At 35.8% G+C, this 23,183-nt stretch overlaps 1 protein-coding gene across 1 annotated transcript; it reads left to right on the top strand.

Annotated features, from left to right (window-relative positions):
* Positions 1-8,997: 8,997 nt before the first annotated feature.
* Positions 8,998-10,106, top strand: LOC308415710 (ras-related protein Rab-1A-like). The gene has a single exon (XM_080910803.1). The coding sequence runs from the start codon at positions 9,174-9,176 to the stop codon at positions 9,789-9,791; it is 618 nt and encodes a 205-aa protein (XP_080766929.1). The 5' UTR covers positions 8,998-9,173; the 3' UTR covers positions 9,792-10,106.
* Positions 10,107-23,183: the final 13,077 nt, after the last annotated feature.

Here is a 23,183-nt window from a genome sequence, read left to right as displayed (position 1 = left end):
TGCCATAATGTGTATAACTGTTTCATGAATAGTTGACGACACTTTGCTTTGCAACTCTTACAGGTGGCAGTTTTAACTCTTCCAGCAGAAATATCTTCCGCATTGCCTATTTTTTTTTACAAGGCATACTTTCCTGTGGGTTAATTGCTGTACAATACAGAGGCTATGAGATTACCATGATTGCTAAGGCCACATATATAGACCAATTCTTCCACTGTACCTAAAATTCATGTTGTAAAACTAGACCTTGGAATCTGCCTGTTCTTTAACTCAAAATCAGTTAAGTATATCCTGCTATATTTTAAGTATTATATACTTCATTTTTTCCTTCATGAAAGATAAAAGACATTCAAATATTATGTGTTCTGATATTTGTGCCTAAGGGAGACAAGAGGAGGGAATAATATCAGTACACAGTGCCAGTAGAAAGGGATGGCCACTGCTGGAAGCAACATAATTTATCATGGAAAGGATCTTTGGGGGGTCTCTCAAGCCCCATCTTCCTTATCTCTGTGTATACTATTAAATGCTTTTATACAATTGACAAATGAAAGTGACATGCTCTCAACACATTTCCCAGGGGGATCTGTTCACTTGCCCAGCATAGGTTAGTATTAAGAATCCTTTTGGTTCCCAGTTTCAGTTTATGCAAGTGTTAATTTCCTCACGTAACAGAAAACATGCTATTAGCATTGTCATAGATTTTTTAACTTCATCTTGTATTTATCAAGCAGAGGAAAATATAACCTTTAATATTTACTAATTCTTGGTAATTCATATTTGCATATATACTTTATATGTGAGAGATTTTGTGGTTTCATCTGAAAAATGATAGTAAAAGCTCTGCAAACTAATATTTATTCAATAAGTTATAATATTAATTTTGTTTCATGAAAGAAAAACATAACTAACAAAAACCAAGTAAGTGAGAAGATTGCTAAAGCCTGTAACACCACAAAAATGTAAAGTCCATTAGGTAATAACTAGTATTATACTTTAGAAGTTGTTTTTCCATGTGTACTGACAGTGTTTAATTATTGCAGGTATTTACTAACGTGTAGATAATAAAATAACACATAATCTCTAGTACTTCAATGTATTTATTTTTTTCTAGAGAGAAAATATGCTATCTATAAAATAAATAATATCAGATTAATTAATTTGAGTGAAATAAAAATCTGATAACAATAATTTCATGATTTAAAGCAAAATAGAAACCTATGCTTCAGATCTATAATGTGGTCTAAAATAGTTCCCATACAGCATATGTGTGATTAGAGGCTTTGCTCTCATTCAAAGGCTGGATATATTTTTATGATCATATCTGGTTAAATGGGTAAAATAAAATTTATGAACAAAACAAATGAAAGAATTGAGAAAATATTAAAATTTTATAGCTCAGATTTTTAATATGAACTAAAGCTTCTATTTGATATAAGAAAAATATAAAGATCTACTTGGACCATCTAGAGATAGATGTTAACAACACATTCAGTAAAATTTTGTAGGTGATAGTGCATTTAATAGCAGTGAATTCTAAAATTGAACTTAATTAAAAGACAAGTTAAATTAAGTTGATTAAAAATTAAATTAATAAAAATTTTAAAAGCCTAGAATCCTCTCTAACATATCTGTAAGAAAATAAAAACAGAAACAAAACTGCCAAGCTACCCAAACAATCCAGTTTCTTTGAACAACAAGTCATAACATTGATGTTTCTCTATTACTTGCTAGATGAATACTCAGAGAAGGTGCAAATGAATAATAAAACATGGTAATTTGACAAAGCCTACCATTGTTGTGAAATCTGCTAGGCTCTCTAGGACTTTCATTACCTTCCCTTCCTGTCACAGCTCCCAAACCACTCTTATCTCTCAAAGATTCTGTTGAGATGCTAATTGAGGACAGTATAAGTATATGTTTGCTTTTGCATACTAATTATGTCATCATTAAAATTTTACTTTTCTGCCAAACTCTAGTTGTGTGTGTGTGTGTGTGTGTGTGTGTGTGTGTATGTTTGTGTGTGTGTTTGTGTGTGTGTGTGTGTGTGTTGTTAAAGAGACTTTGCAGCTAAATAAGGTTTGGCAAAGTATTATTTAAAATATTCTTTTTCTCTTCAGCTTCAGAAAATATTTCAAGAACTGGAAACACAAGGGTTAATTTTTCTGTTGCAGTGGGGCTAATAAGGTGATGGGAAGGTTGGCATGTTGATCTCCTGGGAGGCAGTTGTCAGAAAATCCTATCCTTTAACTCATCTTCAAATGTGTGCATGCCTGTAGAATGGTTTCTAAGTTTAGGATGTCTAAAAAGTACTCCTGGAAACTAAACTAGTTATTTTAAGAGCAAATGACTATTTAATTCTCTACAAAAAAAGCACAGGAGTCATGAAAGCATGGCATTAACCCAGAATAGGCTACAGTGTTTCTTGCCTGTATGTTAGTGTTCTGCTCTATAACCATGGGTCATGATTCTCTCCCCTCTGCTGCCAGTTGTTCTGGTTTTGCTGTGTGATGAGAGATGGGAATGAACAGGTGAGAGTGAGTCTCTCACCAACACTATAGGCAAAAGCAATTTTCAATGCGTTCCTCACTCTGCATCAGTTTAATGCTTTGCTTCTCCCCTCCCTCTCTGTGTATAGAAGCATAAAGAAGAACAAAAAATAAAATAAAATAAAATAAAATGAAACAAGTTTTTCTTCATTATGTATTTCTTTCTGACTGTCCTAGAATTTTCTATATAAACTAAGCTGTCCTTGAAAGCAAAGCAATCTACCTGCCTCTGCTTCTTGAGTGCTGGGATTAAAAGCAGACAAGACCATGCTTTGCCTAGGAAATTTATTTTAAAACACAGTTTAGAATAATCTATGTATGCTTAATCATATATTGAAATTTTATGTTTATCTACCTAATGTTTATATTAAAAATAAGGCATTTGTTACTAATATATCCATTTTATAAATATTAGAAACAAAATTGTATACTGATAATAAGAATCTTCTGATATCACAGATAATAAATGGCAAACAGCATTCAAAGTCTATTGAACATCAAAGGAGACACTTCATTGTTGCTACCATATCCGACCAGCAGAAAAGGAGCAAGGACACAAGTTCTTCTCAAAGCGGTTTATTTAGGAACCTTACAGCATGCCAGTGAAAATCTTTCTGTCTCCTTTCTGTCTCTCTTTCTGTTTCTCTTTCTCCCCTCTCTCCACCCCCAAGCGCAGTCCTTTTATCCTCTCTCAACTCCACCTCCTCAGTCCATGTTGCGTGGCTGCAGTTCATAGGTCTGGGTCATCTGGTCTGATCTCTCATCATGGGTGTGCCTATGCAGCTCGCATGGTGGGAGTGGCTAAGCTGGGGGAGGGGGAGTCAGGTGCTAGTCACAAGACTTGGCTGGAGACCCAAGTACCATCTTTGGACTGCAGCCACACCCGCTCTCCACACCTCATTCTTTTTACCATGTGGTTCTCATAAATCATATGGATGTGTGCTTTAGCATATGTAATGTATGGTCTTATAGCTATTCATCTAGAGGTAGTTCTTCAAAGAAAAAAATAATACAAGCTTAAATACTTATACCTCCATGTTATGTCTCTGTAAATATGTAAAAAGTCACTTAAACCTTGTACAGTTGGTGATATTTCAACTAGACAGTAAGAACTGCAGGCACTGCCAAGAAGAAACTGAATTGGAGTCAAATGGAAGAATTTGGGCATGGCAAAACATTAAACAAATACCCATGGGGAATAAGCAGCGGTATCATACTAGAATTACCTACATTAAGATGAAATGAAACTGAGAATAGGAGAAAATTCCAACAACAGAAACATGTTGCAGGTTGGTACAGGAAGAAAAAAACTGAGTCCAGCAAGGACAATGCAGCAACTGTCTTAAAAATGAATAAATAAATAAATAAATAAATAAATACATTTTTTCTTTTTATTGTTTCTGAGTTTGACATATGTATAAACATGTCTTGATCAAATTTATTCATCATGTCTTCTCCAGTTTCTTATAAAAATATTTTGAAGAAGCTGGATTTTAGAACCAGTGGGTCACAATGCCCTGTAAGTCAAACAACCTTTTCCCAGGGGTTGCCTGAGACCATTTGCATATCATCCATTTACATTAAAATTTATAACAATTGCAACATTGCAGTTAGGAAGTAGCAATGAAAGTTGCTACAGGGTCACCATAACGAGGGGAACTCTATTAAGGTTTGTAGGGTCCCAACTTCTAAGTCTCATTAGGTGGACTGACAACCACTGTTCTGGAGAGTTTGGTGTTTAAAATCACTGACTACTATTAAAGTACCAGAATTTGATTTCAAGCAACCACATCCCTGATTTCAACTATCTGTCCTTCCATTTCTTAGCATTTAACACCCTCTTCTAGGTGACACGGGAACCTAGGTATATAGATAGTGTGCTATCATACATGTAAGGCAATACACCACACATAAAATAAAATTACATAATTTTAATCATATCAAATATTGTACTAGAAGTTAAATCTTGAGAGGTAAATTTAAAGGATCATCCTGGAACAACTAAGCTTATCTTCATGGTTGAACGATGCAGATGGAAAGATTAGAGTGAAAGGGAAATATCTCTGTGTATAGATGTGTTTATTGTGTTGAATTAGATGACTTTTTCTATCTATTGATGTGTTAATGGTAAATCAGAAGAATGTGTTTATAAATTAGGTAAACTTTAAAATAAAATAATGCTTTATATACATATTTTATAGACATAAATTAAGATAAACACAAGCATAAATAAAATGAAGGAAGCTAATTTACAAAAATATTGTATGAAATTCTCAAGGAATGAGAGCAACAGTTTTAAAGAAAAATAATAAAAATAAAAATGCATTCTCCAATTAGAAGTTAAAAACCTTACTGTTTAAGGTAACCACTCATGGCATAAATTTCTATTGGTATCATACAGACAGGCTTAGATAAAAATATAGATAGAGAGGTCAATGCTATATTAAAATTAATTGCTAAGTAAAAACTCTGAAGTCATACTTAAATCCACTAGTATTTTATTTGTAAAAGATATTTTAGACTAATTTCTTCTTGTTTACACTGAAGACATCAAAATTCATGTTAATATATTTTAACAGTTCACTAAACATTAATCATTCGGATGAATTTGTTTAGATATTTGATGACTCTAGACTTAAAAATGCTTAGATAAAGATTGCAACTGAGTTTTACCAATTAGTAAGCATGAAAATTGAGATATAAACATTTGTGAATAATATTTGCCTTATCTATAAAGTAACATATGAAGAAAATTATATTAAGTGATAAGCGCTATGTTAAAGGGCACTGCTTATAGTAAATGATTAAGTATAATTTTTACTTGGACATGTATGTATGTGTTTATTTTCACAGATGATAATACCATAGAAATCTGTTTCGGTGTAGAGAGAATTATGCATTATATTGAATATTTTGGAAATTGTAAATTCCCTCACATGTTAGGCTAATATCCCTACGTGTTATAATTCCTGAACAAGAAGAGTATTTCACGTTTGAGTATCACCATGTACATTGCAACAGACTTCATCCACGGGTAATGTCATTTTTCATTTCCTTTATCATTAAGATGAGATGAATTGACCACATTAAAAATATGATGTGAACTGGGTTCAACTTTATGATCACTGCTGTATATATTTCATCAACTGTTATATTTAATAGACTAACCCTATTTAAATAAATACATTGCATTTTTATTTTACTACTTATTTAATAGGGCTTCAGAACTGTTTGTTTCACAGCAATTATCATGGAAGTTTCTAAGGTAATTAGAAAACCTTGGAGGGTGGGGAAGGAAGGTTGTCTGGATTTCAAATGGTGAAGACTGGCTAATTTCTCTCAATGATTTGTTTCTTTGTCTCAGAGAAAAACAAGCTGTTCCACCCTTGCTATTCCAAACCTTTCTCAAGTAGTCAAATAGATAGCTTGTTGGAGTAGGCCTGACACTTTTACAGACTGACTGTAATTTAGTGTGGAAAAAAGTTGCTGATGAAACACAAAATTAAAACTTTAAGAGACTGATCTTAATTCTTTTCTGAACTATTGTGTCTGCCCATGTTACTAGCATAAATGTTTATTTAAAAGGCTTTGATGAACACAAGACCCTGCAGTTATCTATTTATAAATGAAGCCATTTCTTTGTTTTAATTAATGCAGGTCTTCCAACAACAGTTTTTAAGTGTAACAAATTGACACATGTTTTTATTTAAAGGAAGAATTCATTATCAAAACACTATTGTGGAGAGCCAGGTAATTGAAAAGAGCAATGAAGAAAAGCCATGGATAATAGGAAGATTCAATTGTGGTGAGGAAAGTCTCAACAGCTGTATAATAATTTAAGAACCAATGTTATAAACATACATTTTTGAGGACACTTGGCCATCTTACATAATGTTAAATGAGAAAAATTAAGGTGAGGGACAGCGTGCTGAGTATAAATGATCTTTATTACATTTGAGCTTAAAATTTTTTACTAGTTGCAAATTAACCATGTCATTCTAGCAAATTTCCATGGTCTACCTGTGATACAATGACACAATTGGTATGTTCTGGGCCCTGTTATTTTCAGTTTAAATATTCACTGTCTCTTTCCATAAAAAATAAATAAATAAAAATAAAAACAAAACAAAAAAAAAAAAAAAAAACAACAGATGTTCCTAAATTTCATATGGAGTTACTTCACAATAAAACACTATTATAAGCAGAAATCAACTAAAATACATTTTATAGATCTAAATGGTATAGAAGCACACTAAACAGTAAACTGCAATTTTTATGAACACTAAATGTCACTGAAATCATTTTGTCTTGGCCAAAAGGAAAGTACTTTTCAGAGCCTTATCAGGGGAATTGTTGATCTTGGTGTGAACAGAAGAGGTTCTGAATAATCCAAAGTAAAAGCTTTAGCATTTGCAGGTCTAGGCTGTGATTGATTTAAACACAAGTTTCAATATCCAGGCAGCCACATGATATAAGAGCTGGGATATAAAACTTGGGTCTTTTGCAAGAGTACTTTGAGATCGTAAGTGCTGAACCATCTCTTTTAACCTGTCAAGTCATCTTGCATATTTTCAGTAAAATGAGCCAAGCCAGTAACAAAGAACAAGCATAGTTAAACATGAAGCTGAAAAAGTCAAGTGTCAATAGCCAGGGGGTGTTGCAGAGTGATGCAGTCAAGGCATCCATCTTTCTGACAGTTGTAAATGAAGCAGCTAAATAATCAAAACCAGAACAGGGCAAGAAAATAGAAACATCAGAAGACATCAAAGAAGACACCGATTGGAGCCTTATGAGCAATAAAAGTTTGCAGGAAGCAAATAAATAAATAAATAAATAAATAAATAAATAAATAAATAAAATAAAAATTCAAAGGCCCTAGTTGTTGCAACAAATTTCAAAGAGCTCTCAATTAATTAGCAACAAGAATACCAGAAACCATGTAAGAACTACAACACTAAGGCATTACAAATTTCTATGTCCACATCAGAGGTATAACACTGGCTGCTACCAAGTACTGAGGAATCTTCAAACTTAGGCTGGTCTGCATGCTACAAAAGTCCACTAAACACCAAAGCCTGTGGAGCTATAGGACAAAAGCCCAGACACAAACCCCCTGTTGTTGATGATGCCAAGACATGCTTGCAGACAGGACAGGCATGGATGTCCTCTGAGAGGCTCTACCAGCAACTGATTGAGACAGATGCAGATACTTACAGCCAACCATTGGGCTGAGGCAGGGGACCCAAATGGAAGAGTTAGGTGAAGGGACTGAAGGAGTTAAAGGAAATGACAACCTCATAAGAAGAACAACAGTATCAACTAAGCAGACCCCTCAGAGATTCCAGAGTCTAATCCACTAATCAAAGAGTGTATCTTTGCAGGTCAGTTGCCCCTGAAACTTGGAGCAGAGGACTGATTTGTCTGTCATTGGCGGGAAATGAGTTTGGTCCTGTGGAGGCTTGATTCCCCAGAGAAAGGGGATGCTAAAGGGGTGAGGTGAGAGTGAGTGGGTAGGGGGCATCCCTGTCAGGGGTAAAGAAGAAGTGTTGGGTAGTGGGGCCACATGGATGGGGAGTTCAGAAGGGAGACAACATTTGAAATATAAATAAATAAAATAATGAATAAAAAGGAAAGAAAAAACAAAGAGATTGACTAATACCTCAGGTATAACACTCTGTGGAGCAGTGCTTCTTGCAGTTCCCACCTGACTACTGCCTATATTTGTCACTAGTACCCACTAAGAGAAATTATATTCCTTTAGTATACAACTTGATTCCCTAACAATGAAGGTTATCCATGTTTGAGTGGCAGACAAAGTGACAAACCAGAGAAAGGTTTGACAGAATGAGCCAAAGATATGATATTCTCAGCTATCATGGGAACAGATAGGAAAGAGAGATGAGGATAGAAAGGAGGAGAGAGAGACAGAGAGAGAGAGACAGAGAGAGAGAGAGAGAGAGAGAGAGAGAGAGACAGAGAGAGAGAGAGAGAGAGAGACAGAGAGAGACAGAGAGAGACAGAGAGAGACAGAGAGAGACAGAGAGAGAGAGAGAGAGAGAGAGAGAGAGAGAGAGAGAGAGAGAGAGAGAAGAGAGAGAGACAGAGACAGAGAGAGAGAGAGAGAGGGAGGGAGGATGAGAAGATAGTTTTTCTGGGACAATTTTAGTTTTACAGAGACAGGTTGCAGGGGAAGACAAAATGAGCCAAAAAATAAATGGAAAGGAACCAGAAGAATAGAACAGATTTCCAGAATTAATTTGTGCCAAGCAGAGTAATTCAATCAGAAACAGAGGAAGTCAGTTTGAATCAGTTAGATTGGAAAGGAGTTTGGGCTAAAACAACTGACTTAAATGAGCCTAAAAGAGCTAGAAAGGATAAATTGCATCTGGAATAAACCCCCAGTACAACAATTAACAGTTGGCAAATAAAAGTTAGATGACAGGGGTGGAAGCGATCACTGAGTGGCGGCGGCTGCTGATTGTGTTCTAAGGGTCGGAGTGGGGTCGACGTTTGCGCTGCCAGGACAGCTTAGCTCATCTCTCCTCTTCCATTACCCGTGGCGCGGAGGCTTGGGGAGGCGGCTGCGTCAGCAAGGGCGGTGGCGGCGGCGGCAGCTGCAGTGACATGTCCAGCATGAATCCCGAATATGATTATTTATTCAAGTTACTTCTGATTGGCGATTCTGGGGTTGGAAAGTCTTGCCTTCTCCTTAGGTTTGCAGATGACACGTATACGGAAAGCTACATCAGCACAATTGGTGTGGATTTCAAGATACGAACTATAGAGTTAGATGGGAAAACAATCAAGCTTCAGATATGGGACACAGCAGGCCAGGAAAGATTTCGAACAATCACTTCCAGTTATTACAGAGGAGCCCATGGCATCATAGTTGTGTATGATGTGACAGATCAGGAGTCCTTCAATAATGTTAAACAGTGGCTGCAGGAGATAGATCGCTATGCCAGTGAAAATGTCAACAAGTTGTTGGTAGGGAACAAATGTGACCTGACCACAAAGAAAGTAGTAGACTACACAACAGCAAAGGAATTTGCAGATTCCCTTGGAATTCCATTTTTGGAAACCAGTGCTAAGAACGCAACGAATGTAGAACAGTCTTTCATGACGATGGCAGCGGAGATTAAAAAGCGAATGGGTCCTGGAGCAACAGCTGGTGGTGCAGAGAAGTCCAGTGTTAAAATCCAGAGCACTCCAGTCAAGCAGTCAGGTGGAGGCTGCTGCTAAAACCCGCCTCCGTCCTTTTCTCACAGCAATGAATTCGCAATCTGAACCCAAGTGAAAAAACAAATTGCCTGAATTGTACTGTATGTAGCTGCACTACAACAGATTCTTACCGTTTCCACAAGGTCAGAGATTGTAAATGGTCAATACTGACTTTTTCTTTTATTCCCTTGACTCAAGACAGCTAACTTCATTTTCAGAACTGTTTTAAACCTTTGTGTGCTGGTTTATAAAATAATGTGTGTAATCCTTGTTGTTTTCCTGATACCAGATTGTTTCCCGTGGTTAGTTAGAATATATTTTGTTTTGATGTTTATATTGGCATGTTTAGATGTTGGGTTTAGTCTTCTGAAGATGAAGTTCAGCCATTTTGTATCAAACAGCACAACCAGTGTCTGTCAGTTTCCATGCATAAAGTTTAGTGAGACGTTATATGTAAGATCTGATTTGCTAGTTCTTCCTGGTAGAGTTATAAATGGAATGATTACACTATCTGATTAATAGTTTCTTCATACTCTGCATATAATTTGTGGCTGCAGAATATTGTAATTTGTTGCACACTATGTAACAAAACTGAAGATATGTTTAATAAATATTGTACTTATTGGAAGTAATATCAAACTGTATGGTGATAAGTATTGTTTTAATTTCTGTGGTTGAAGGGAAATAGAGCTTTGCAGTATACTCAACAGCCATGTGTGTGCAGCACGGGCACTGTAGGCCTGTCTATCTTAATATGCAGTATCCAGGGTTTGCTTTCCAGTATCAGGTCTGATGAGTGACCTAGAAGCTTCTTGTGCGGTGTAGAGACTTCACCAACTTCATTGGTTCAAGGAACAGAAACTGTATGGATTGTTTCCTAGTGCTTCATCTCCAGCCCAAACCATCTGACCTGGCTCCACCAGCAACACTTTCTCATGCCCCTGTGGTAGAGATGGAGAGCAGCACATGCTTCTTCACAGCAGTGATCTGGTAATATGTGCTGTTGTTTCCTCATGCTCAGTCTGATGACACACACACCCTTTTTTTATTTTGGCTTTTGGAGACAGGGTTTCTCTGTGTATCCCTGCTGTCCTGGAACTCTCTCTGTAGACTAGGCTGGCCTTGAACTCAGGGATCCATATGTCTCTGTATCTGAGTGCTGAGATTAAAGGTGTGTGCCACCACACCTGGCTCTTTTTCCCCCCTTTCTTTTTGAGACAGGGTCTCACTATGTAGCCCTGGCTAGCCTGGAACTTAAGTATACACAACAGGCTGGCCACCCACAGAGATTCACCTGGCCTTTTCCCCAGAAGTGCTGGGATTAAAGGCATATTCCAGACTGCACCAATTTTTTTTGAGACAATGTCTCACATAACTCAAGAGGCCTCAAATTTACTTGTAACCAAGGATGGCCTTGAACTGATTCTCCTGCCTCTACTTTGAGGTGTCACCTTTATCCTTTCCAATTATATAACTCATGTTGGAGGAGAGAGGTTAAGCATTAGAATAGAAAGCAGGAAATGCTGATTGCCCTAATTGTAGAAATTCTATTCCCAAATTAACTGAAAACATGAACACTAGAAGAGAATGATGGGAGAAATATATTTATTTCAGTAAAATTTTGCATGTGTAAAAGTTTTGTTAACTAGGACTTTCGAGATCCTAGACTTTGCTTTTGTCTTACTATGGGAAACAACGTCTCTTGTAGACACTAGCATTTTAAGGTGACAAAGGTCAGAGATTTTTTTTTTTTGGTTTAAGCAGCAGCCAAGCATTCTTCAATTGGGAGCTTAGGGTGTGGCTGTTGACAACACATTTTATTATGGGGTCTTTAATGATAAAATATCAAACTAAAAATAAGCCAAAAATTACAGGTTTATTTTTCACTAAACAGACAATTGAAATACATGGTACAAAAATAAGTGGTAAGATCATTGTAAAATGAAAAATGGACAGAATAAATATTCAATTTAATTTTCCATCTAAGAGAATTTCACAATAAAATCATAGTTTACTTTGTATTATAAAAAAAAAAAGTTAGATGACAGAACTCTTTCTCAATCTCAATACATTATGAGTATAATTATATTAGGACAAACCAGTCTTAGAATATGTGTTGTTATAACAATGACAAGATATAAAACAATTAATATAAATTGTCATTAATATTCACATACTTTATGAAAATATGGGAAAGACTTAAAGACTATGCAGCTTGCTATGTTGGCCTTTTCTTTAGGAATCTATGAGATTGATTTAAACAGGCTAAAAATGAGTCACATGTAAATGAATTGTTCTCATACCACACCAACTAAAATAAATGGTACCAAATGTATTCTGGATTTATTGTAATTTGGAGAAGATAAAGCTAAATATCCTCAGGTAAATGCATAATTATTGAGTGTTGGCCTAATTTCCCCCAGATATTAACTGAAAGAAGAGATGCATTAGAGGTAAATAATCTCTTTTCAGGATTTCAATATGAAGCAGAACTAAAGCTCTATTTTGATAGATATAAATATGAAAATAATAAAGAACCCTTTCATATTAAATTTCTTCCAGTGGCTAGTTTCATTGGATTTTCATTGTTATTCTTGTATCTTTCTGTGACACAGTCCTGTCTATCTGTCAGAACTCAACAGAAAAGATTTTTCTTGTAGTAGATAGTCCTCAACACTAAGGGTCACAAGTCGACAATGTGCAGGAAATGAGAATCTTTTGAGCACTCAACCTTAAAAGGGATGTCTTTGTAGAATCTCTTCTGTCAAAGCTTAAGGATCTATTTGGAAGAGAAGCCATAAAGATTTTCAGAGTCAGAGGTAATAGGTAACTCCAAATAAAAGGAATTTTCAAGAAACAACAAAGGTGATACACATATAATCTCTTAGTAATTGTGACAGCATGCAGAATGCCTGCATAAGTACAATCAAGACAAAAATCCCATCATAGATGAGTGGCAGTAGGTATAATCTTCTGCTCCTAAACAAAAAGTCATTGGCAATTGATAACTGTTGGGAGTCGAAAAGTAATTTCCTTTCACTAGAGCAACATTTGGTATATTATTACACTCCAAATGAAGCCACAAGCCCATGAGAACTTGCTCAAAATGATCAGGACTCAATATTTTTTAGAAGAGAACAAAAAACAAATTACATGATTAGGAAAGTGGTAGACAAACATGCAGGAGTTGGAGGGATATAATGACCATCATCAAAAATGATATATGAATTCCTTGAGAATAAATTAAAACAAAGTTTAATAGAAAATAAGTTTTTATAGAATATGTTTTAATTACAAGTTCATCTCAACCATCTCCTTCCAGACAGTCCTCACCTCTTCATCCATCCTCTCTCTCTCTCTCTCTCTCTCTCTCTCTCTCTCTCTCTCTCTCTCTCTCTCTCTCTCTCTCTCTCTCTCTCTCTCTCCTTTCTCTTACTTTTTCTTTTTAGCAAACATGTGGGAGAGGGTGGTTGGGAGAGGGGCAATGGGATGGGAGAGAGGAAGGGATTGGGGGAAAGGGGATAACACCTGAAATATAAATACATACTGTCCAATTAAAAAAGAAAAACAGAAAAAAACAAAAAAAAAACAAATAAATAAAAACAAGTATAATTTAAAATAAATAAATAAAAAGAACAAAAAAAAAACCCTCCAAACCACAAAAACAGAAAATCAGGAACCACAATAAACAAGCAAAAATAAATAAAGTAAATAAAATGCCTAGACACAGCACTATGAAACAAAATATTTCTCCAAGAAAAATATCCTTTAGTTTTATATTGGCCATATATTGGTGAGAATGGGTCCTGACCTTAAATCTTGATTGTATAGCCAGTGAGACTCCATTAGATAAAACTAAAATTTCCTTTGCAAGGGGTTGTCAATTCAAGATAATTTCTGGGTTATGGGTTCTTATTTCCACTTCCCTTCACAGCTCTGGGATCCTATCGTGCTATGACCTGTGTATGCCCTGTGCATTATGGCACAGTCTCTTTGAGTTTGTGGTGCATTATCCTTGTTTTGTCTAGTAGGCTTTGTTTCCTTTGTGCATTCCATCCCAGCTGGCTCTTACCATCTTTCTATCTCTTCTTTAGCAAAGTTTCCTGATCTCTACGGAAAAAAAAATCCGTAGGGACATCACATTCAGGACTTAGTATCCCTACATGTGTATTGTCCAATTGTGTCTCTTTGTGTATTGTCCAGCTGTGAGCTCTATATTTGATCCCATCTACTACAGGAGGAAGCTGTTCTGATGATGTCTGAAAAAGTCACTTATTTATGTGTGTAGCAGGATGTCATTGGAGGACATTTTATTCTTTGGTTCCTTTAGCAGACAAGTAATATTGAATTTTTCTTTAGGTTTATGACCTATGGAGTCTCAAGTTCTTGGCCACTAGAATAGTTTTGGGCTTGGATTATGTCTCTTGACATGGGTCTAAATGCCAATCAGATAGTGGTTGGTTAGTCACACAATCTTATTCTACCACAATATCATGTAGACAGGTCACCATTGCAGATCTCCTCTGCTGGTCTGCAGAGTACTTTTCTCTACCATGAGCACCAGCCTCTATGGGTGAGAGCAGCAGTGAGGCACCAGGATGACTTCTCTGTGTCCAATGAGATATAAGTGTTGCTTCTACCAATATAACCTTAATATCAGTTTGTGGAACTAAACAATACACTTGGAAATGCCATGGATTTTTTTCTGGGTTCCCATGGTACCCCTTTGGGACAACAGCTCAATAGTATTATTTTAAAATTTTACTGAAAGTGGAAAAATACTACATTCATGAAATCTAGCTATATTCAGGTTACTCATATTTAATAAACTGAAATTTTTCCCTTCATATGTAAGAAATAAAAGGTGAATCATTTTTCCAGTAGAAAATTAACTCAGACATAAGATATCTTTGTTTCTTCCTTTTCTCCATGGCTGGATTCATTCATTTATATGTACTTATGGATGTTACATTTTGATTTTTCACATGGTTTCCTGCGTCTTTTTAACGGTTCAAATTCTTTTGAATGAGAGCCATGTGTTCAGACTCAAGTACTTCCTAGGGAGCATCGGATTATATGATATGTGGCATATGCAGTTATTGAACGGTTAGAAATGAATGCTGTTTCAGGCCATTGCAAGATATTAAAATACTCAAAATAAAAATTCAACATCTTAGGCAGATGACAATACCTTTTTATAACAATAACATGAATTATTTTTACTAAAATTTTAACTGATTGGATCTTTGGGGTATTAAAAGATTCACCTCCTTAACAAACTTGTAGATTCAGCATTGTTGAGAAAGGGGCTGGAGAAAGTTTTTTCAAGGCTTTCTAACTGCTCAGTTGAAAAAAAAAACTGTTTCTATAATACTGTTTCTATGTTTACTGTGCATCATGTTTCATAATTATTTGGTTTCCATAATAAAAATAATCATTCTGATTTATCTGCTTCTCCAATCTGTGTTTCCAAGAAACATTCACTGAATTGGAAGAAACAGCAGGGGAAAGAAGTTTTAATTATGCAAATATGAAATTCATCAAAGGGAGTGCATTCCAAGGTAGATTTGATAAAAGCTCAGGCTGATTTTCAATATTTACTGCTTGATACCAAATTAAATTTCAGCTAATATTTAGTAAGAGGATTACAACATTTAAACAAATAATAACTTTACACAGGAAAACCTAATTAGATTTGTTTAGCCATGTGCCTGGGATCACTTGCAAGAAAGAGGTTTGGACCTGCCAATAGAAAGTGCTCAGTATTCATCGTATTGTATTCTTTGTTATTTGCTAAGAGAGGTCACATTTTAAAATCTTGGGAATATTATATAGTTTGAGTATAAATCCAGCTGAATGTAGTCACCTGGCAATATACAAGAATATATCACTATATAGCTGAGAAATTACAAAAAAGGAAGAACTTACTTTATGGTACTTAAAGCGTAAAAGAAAATTTATTAATAAAATATACCACTGCATGTCATCAGCATCTTAATGTGAACATTAACATCATAATAAACATCCTCCATGCATCTATATAAAATATTAAATTGAATAACTCACTATCAATTAGCTTTGAGGAAGGATCTAAAATTGTTATACACATAATTCATATAAATATTAATATTCAGAAACAGAAATTAAAATAAAAAACCCAAGTTCCTAGATAACTAAATATATTACAAAGAAATATCCTAAAAATATGATCAGATTGATAAAAGAAAGATCCTGTAGTAAATTTTGGACTAATATTCAACAAAGAGAATTTAAGAACTAATAGATGACTTCAGTGAAAACATGGTTTTAGATAGGAGATTGCTGTTGCACATGAATTCACAGTGGCTTTGACTATCTATTCAACACCCACTCAAGATCATATCAGACAAAATCTCAGCGTAGACAAGAGCAAGTTAGGAAGTCCTGCCCTTAGCTAAGGTACTATTGGCAATGGATAGCTGCTACACAGGGGCAGTCAGTTTGTTTTGTTTTCCAGGAATGTCGCCACTGAGGTGGTATCCATGCTTCAATAGATAGTCTTATACCTATACATATAGAGGAAGCAACAGTTGGACTTAGAGGGTTTAGAAAGCACAAAGTACACATGAACGTGAACTTGGAACTACATAACTCTGGAGTCCTATTTGCTTATGGTAACTAGTGGGATTTCAATGCATGCTATCAAACCTCTAAAAGAATTAAGTACTGACAAAAATATTCATATAATATTATGCCAAAATGCCTTTAAAAATCTGTATATGTATCCCTCTTTTTTTAAAATAAAATGGTAAGAAAAGAAAAAAAATGGAGGAGAGGTCATAAAGGAAGATGTTAAGTTTGATAATTTGTTTTGATAAAACATAAAAATTAAGTAAAAATTAAAAAATACACTTTATGCACAAAGCCTCTGCCTTGTTCCAATGCTACTTTTATAAATATGAACCCAATAATATTTCTCACACTCTACACTCACCCTCACTGATTATTTGATGCCTCGATTAACCCAGGTCTCTGTCAAACTCTATAGACATGTGCTACCTCTCCATACTTGTCAGTTGCACATTTCCATTCATTCTTATGGCCATCTGGCTGGCCAACTCTCAGCACACCTGATTATGAACCCCCATTTCCCTCCCTCCATCTGCCTCTTATGACTATTTTATTCTATCTTTTAAGTAATATTCAAGAATCCTCAATTTAGCCTTCATTCTTGTTTAGCTTCGTTGCATCTGTACAGTGTAGCATGGATTGCATGTATTTTACGGCTAAATCCCACTTGTTGTGATATATATATATATATATCATGCATAATCATTAGGAACTGGGTTACCTGTCACAAAAGAACAGACATAATATGCAGTCCCTGATAATTGGATACTAGCCTCACAAAGCTCCGAATACACAAGAAACAACTCTCAGACCATATGAAGCTCAAAAAGAAAGAAGACCAAAATGACCTAAATGTTGGAATAATTGGTCTAGGAAAACAGAGAGTGGAGAAAAATCTGTTAGTAGCCCACCTGTTTTTCTGGCAGATATTGTCTGAGGTTAAGGAGGAGCCATCTGTTTGATTTGGGAGCTATGACACAATGACAAGTGTAGGGGTTTAAATAGGAAAGGTTTGTGGAATACGTTTTATTTGTTTATTAATTCATAGATTCATTCAGTCATTTGTATGTTTATTTCTTTAAGGAAATAGGAGATAATTTATTAGGGAGCCATTTAGAGTGAGCATATCCTCAGGACACAGATTTGGTTTACCTCACAATCCATTTACCCAACATGGAAGCAGTTTCATGAAGCTTTACAGAACAAATAAATTTATAAAACCAGGTAAGTTTAAAATACCTTAGTAGTTACATCATTCAGATGGATACAGCAAAATGGGGAAAGCTTTCTGTGGGCTCAAGGAGCCTTCTGATGACCTTCTTACATTTTTGGGTGGTGGAGGTTTATTGTCTGCTAATTTAAAAGTTTCTATTATTTTTAAATCTATTATTCACAATTATATTAGTTCAGATACAGGGGTAAGCAAGGAATAGCTGTTCTGTAGCAAAGAGAGTGTATATGTGAAGTAAGTATTTCTTGAATGGATAAACCATTCAATTTCAGAAACAAGAGAATAGATGCAATGTATATTTTTCAGAACAGACACTGTATCTTTCTTATTCTATTTGTAAAGAAAGCTTCATATTAAAGATTTTATAACATATGATTGGTTGAAATCTGTGAGACTTCATTTGCTTCTACTTAAATTTCAGGCTTCTAATTTCAATCAAAATAACTTGATCTCTTGGGTTGATTTTTACCTATAACAGTAACACTCATAGAAACATTTGCTGTTGGAATAGCAAAAGCTAAAGCTCTTTAGCCAGTCACTTCTTTAGTATTATTATTTTAATTCATTTTACTTTTTCAGTTTCTATCCTTTTCTTTGCTCCCTTCCGATTCCACCCTCCCACAATCCTTCCACCACCCTCTTCTCCTCTGAGATAGTTGGCCATGCTGAATATTCCCCAACTCTGACATCTCAAGTCTGTGCAAGGCTAGGCACTTCTTGACCGTGGAGGAATCTATACAAGGCAGCTCAACTTGTAGAACTTATTCCCGCACAGGCAACTGCTTTTGAGATAAGCCCCATTCCAGTTGTTCAGGACCCATATGTAAATAAAGCTGCACATCTGCTGCATGGGAGCTGGGAGGCCTAGGTCCAATGCCTACATGTCCTTTACTTGGTAGTTCAGACTCTGAGAGCCCTAAGGGTCTAGGTTAGTTTATTTTATTAGTCTTCTTGTGGAGTTCCTATCTCTTTCTGGGCTGCAATCGTTACTCTTATTCTTCCTTAAGAGTCTCCAAGTTCCATCCACTGATTGGCCATGGGTGTCTGCATCTGTCTAAGTCAGTTTCTGGGTAGAGCCTCTCAGAGGACAATCTGCTCATGTCTGCAAACATAAGATCAATAGTGTTAGGCATAGGTGTTTATTTATGGGATGGGTGTCATGTTAGGCAGGTTATTGGGTGGCCATTCTCTCAGTCTCTGTTTCATTCCCTGTGCCTACAATTTTTGTAGACAGGATAAATTTTGGGTTAAAAGTTTTATGTGTGCATTGGTATCTCTATCACTCCACTGGGTTTCCTCCTTGCCTACAGAAGGTAGCCTCTTTAGGTTCCATATCCCAAATGTAGTAGGTCACAGTTAAGGTCATATCCATGGATTCTTACTAGATGGGAATATACAGATAGTTTCAACCTCTAAAAATCACAGGTACTAGCCTAGACTACCATACCTAGGTAAATCTAGCTTAACAGAAGACACTATAAGGAAAACCGCAACTCTAGGAGGATAATCACACCTAAGAAAAGTAAACTTTCAAAAAATTACACAGGAAGTAAGTAATTCTATTCCAGGAAAAATAAGGGCATTATACACACACACACACACACACACACACACACACACACACACACACACATATACACACACACACACACACACATACACACACACACACACATACACACACATTACCAACACCAAAATAACAATAATTGCAATCACTGGCCATTAGTATCTCTCGACATCAAAGGACTCAATTCACAATGAAAAGACACAGGCTAACAGAATGGCTGTGAAAACAGGTTCTATTATTTTGTTGTGTACAATAAACATGCCTCAGCAATAAAAATAGACATTATCTCAGAATAAAGGTATGAAATAAAATTTTCCAGGCAAATCAACCCAAGAAGCAAGTGTGAGTAGCCATTCTAATATCTAGTAAAATAAACTTCCCACCAAAATTAATCAAAAGAGATAGGGAAGGACACTTTTATACCAATTAAAATGTATTAGTATACTTTTATGCAAAAATACCTAATATCTGAACATTTATGTTTGTTCTTTAAAATAAAGGTGTTCAATTAAAAAATCTCTCAAGATGCTATCTCAGTTTTAAACATTTATGCACCCAAGTTTGTTTAAAAAATGTTGCTAAAGCTTAAATTTTATATTGAACCCCACACATTAATAGTTGGAGACTCCAGCACACCATTCTCACCAATTGACAACTCATCCAGACAAAAATTAAAAAGCTGAATAATGAAACTAAAAGACATTTTTAATCAAGTGGATATAACAGACATCTATAGAATACTTCACCCAAACACAAAAGAATGAACATTCTTCTTAGTACCTCATGGACACTTCAATAAAATTAACCACATATTGGATCATAAGCAAGTATTGAGAGATACAAATAGAACAGGGCTAGGTCCATCTGCCACCTGAAAACAAAAGGTTAAGGCCTGGTGAGAAGGAAATCTGAGCAGCCAGAAAACAGAGAGATCTCTGCCAAGTGAACACAGAAAGTACACCCCTGCACTGCCTGATCCAGAAACCAGGAACCCAGCATTGGAACCTCTGTTCCCACGCAGCAGCTTTGGGGAACAGAACAGGGCTCAGACCATCTGCCAGCTGGACCAGTGGAGATACAGGGAGACCAAGTGCCCAAAGAAAAGAAAGAATACTAAAGCAATAAAGGGAAAAGGTCAGGTAACATATAAAGGCAGACCAATTAGAATCAAACCCGATTTCTCAACAGAGACTATGAAAGCTAGAAAAGCCTGGACAGACATCATGCAGACCCTAATAGAGCACAAGTGCCAGCCAAAGCTGCTATACCCAGCAAAACTATCAATCACCATAGACAGAGAGATGAAGATATTTCAAGACAAATCTAAATTTACACAATATCTGACCACAAACTTAGCACTACAATGAATTATAGGTGGAAAACCCAATACAATGAGGCAAACTATATCCTAGTAAAAACAAGAAAACTCCTAAGCAAGAAAACCAAAAGAAGAAAGAGACACAGACACAACTCAATCTAAAAAAGCAATAATAGCAGGAAACAGCAACTACTATTACTTGATATATTTTAACATAAATGGGCTCAACTCCCCAATAAAGAGACATAGGTTATCAGACTGGAAACATAAACAAAATCCAGCATTTTGCTGCATACAGGAAACTCATCTCAGAGACAAAGACAGACACTATCTCAGAGTAAAAGGTTGGGAAAAAAAGTTCCAAGCAAATAGCCCCAAGAAGCAAGCTGGAGTGGCTATTCTAATATTGAATTAAGTAAATTTCCAACCAAAAGTTATCAAAAAAGATAAGGAAGGTCACTTTTTACTCATTACAGGGGAAATCTGTCAGGAGGAACTCTCAATCCTTAACATATATGCTCCAAATACAAAAGCACCCAAATTCATAAAAAAAAACCTTACTCAAGCTCAAAAAATACATTTCATCCCACACAATAATAGTGGGAGACTTTAGTACCCCACTCTAGCCAATGGACAGATCATGGAAACAGAAACTAAACAAGGACACTGTAAAACTAGCAGAGTCTATGAACTAACTGGAATTAATAGATATCTACAGAACGTATCATCCTAAAGTAAAAGAATATACCTTCTTCTCAATACTCCATGGCACCTTCTTGAAAATTGACCACATAATTGGACACAGAACGAGCCTCAATCGCTATAAGAAGATTGAAATACTCCCATGCTTCCTCTCAGATCACCATGGTCTAAGTATGGTCTTTAACAACAACAAAGACAAAAAAAAAAAAAAAAAAGCCCACATAAACATGGAAACTAAACAACAATCTGTTAAACAATAGCAGGAATAAAGAAGAAATGAAGAAAAAATTTAAGGATTTTCTAGAATTCAATGAAAACGAAAACACAACATACCCAATTCTATGAGATGCAACGAAAGCAGTACTGAGAGGAAAACTCACAGCCCTGAGCGCTTCCAAAAAGAAACTGGAGAAAGCATACATCAGCAACTTGACAGCACAGCTAAAATCTCTAGAACAAAAGGAAGCAGATACACCAAAGAGTAGTAGACAGCAAGAAATAATCAAAATTAAGGGAGAAATAGACCAAATAGAAACAAAAAGAACCATTGAAAAAATCAAAAAAAAAAAAAAAAAAAAAAAAAAAAAAAAAAAAAACAAGACATGGTTCTTTGACAAAATCAACAAGATTTATAAACCCATAGCCAGACTAACTAGAGGGCAAAGAAAGAGTATACAAAGTAACAAAATCAGAAAGGAAAGTGGAGACATAACAACTGAAACTGAGGAAATTCAAGAAATCATCAGATCCTACTACAAAAGCCTATACTCCACCAAGTTGGAAAATGTGGAGGAAACGGATGAATTCTTAGACAGATTCAAGATTCTGAAGTTAAACCAGGACCAGGTAAACCATCTAAATAATCCCATAGGCCCTAAAGAAATAGAAGAAGTCATCAAAAGCCTCCCAACCAGAAAAAGCCCAGATCCAGAAGGGTTCAGTGCAGAATTTTATCAGACACAACACCAATACTCTCCAAAATATTCAACAAGATAGAATCAGATGGAATACTTACTACCTTACTCATTTTTTGAGGCTACGATAACCCTCATTCCTAAACCACACAAGGACCCTACAAGGAAAGAGAACTTCAGACCCATCTCACTTATGAACATTGATGCAAAAATACTCAACAAAATCCTTGCAAACCGAATCCAAGAACACATCAAAATGATCATTCACCAGGACCAAGAAGGCTTCATCCCTGGGATGCAGGGATAGTTTAATAAAAGAAAATCCATCAGTGTAATCCACCACATAAACAAACTCAAAGAACAAAACCACATGGTCATTTCACTAGATGCTGAGAAAGCATTTGAAAATATTCAACACCCCTTCATGGTAAAAGTCCTGGAATGAAGAGGAAACCAAGGTCCATACCTAAACATAATAAAATCAATATACAGCAAACAAACAGCCAACATCAAATTTAACGGTGGGAAACTTGAAGCAATCCCACTAAAATCAGGGACTCGACAAGGCTGCCCCCTTTCCCCCTACCTATTCAACATAGTGCTGGAAGTCCTGGCTGGAGAAATTAGACAGCAAAAGGAGATCAAGGGGATACAAATCGGAAAGGAAGAGATAAAAACATCACTCTTTGCCGATGACATGATAGTGTACTTAAGTGACCCCAAATATTCCACCAGAGAACTCCTACAGCTGATAAACAAGTTCAGCAAAGTGGCTGGAAACAAAATTACCTGGAACAAATCTGTAGCCTTCCTATATTCAAAGGACAAACGTGTAGAATGAAATTAGTGAAAAGATACTTTTCACAATCGTCACAAAAACTATGAAATAACTTGGTGTGACCCTAGCTAAGCAAGGGAAGGACCTGTATAGCAAGAACTTCAAACCTCTAAAGAAAGAAATCGAGGAAGAGCTCAGAAAATGGAAAGATTTCCCATGCTCATGGATTGGAAGATCAACATTTAAAAAATGGCCATCCTACCAAAAGCAATCTACAGATTCAATGCAATC

This window comes from Micromys minutus, assembly GCF_963924665.1.
Source record: "Micromys minutus genome assembly, chromosome: X".
NCBI classification, from domain to species: Eukaryota; Metazoa; Chordata; class Mammalia; order Rodentia; family Muridae; genus Micromys; species Micromys minutus.
Note: the sequence above shows the minus strand (reverse complement) of the source record. Positions and strands in the feature narration are given on the sequence as shown.

What these genes read in the sequence shown, in the direction of transcription:
- LOC308415710 (XM_080910803.1), top strand. Translation starts at nt 9,174, where the DNA reads ATGTCCAGCATGAATCCCGAATATGATTATTTATTCAAGTTACTTCTG.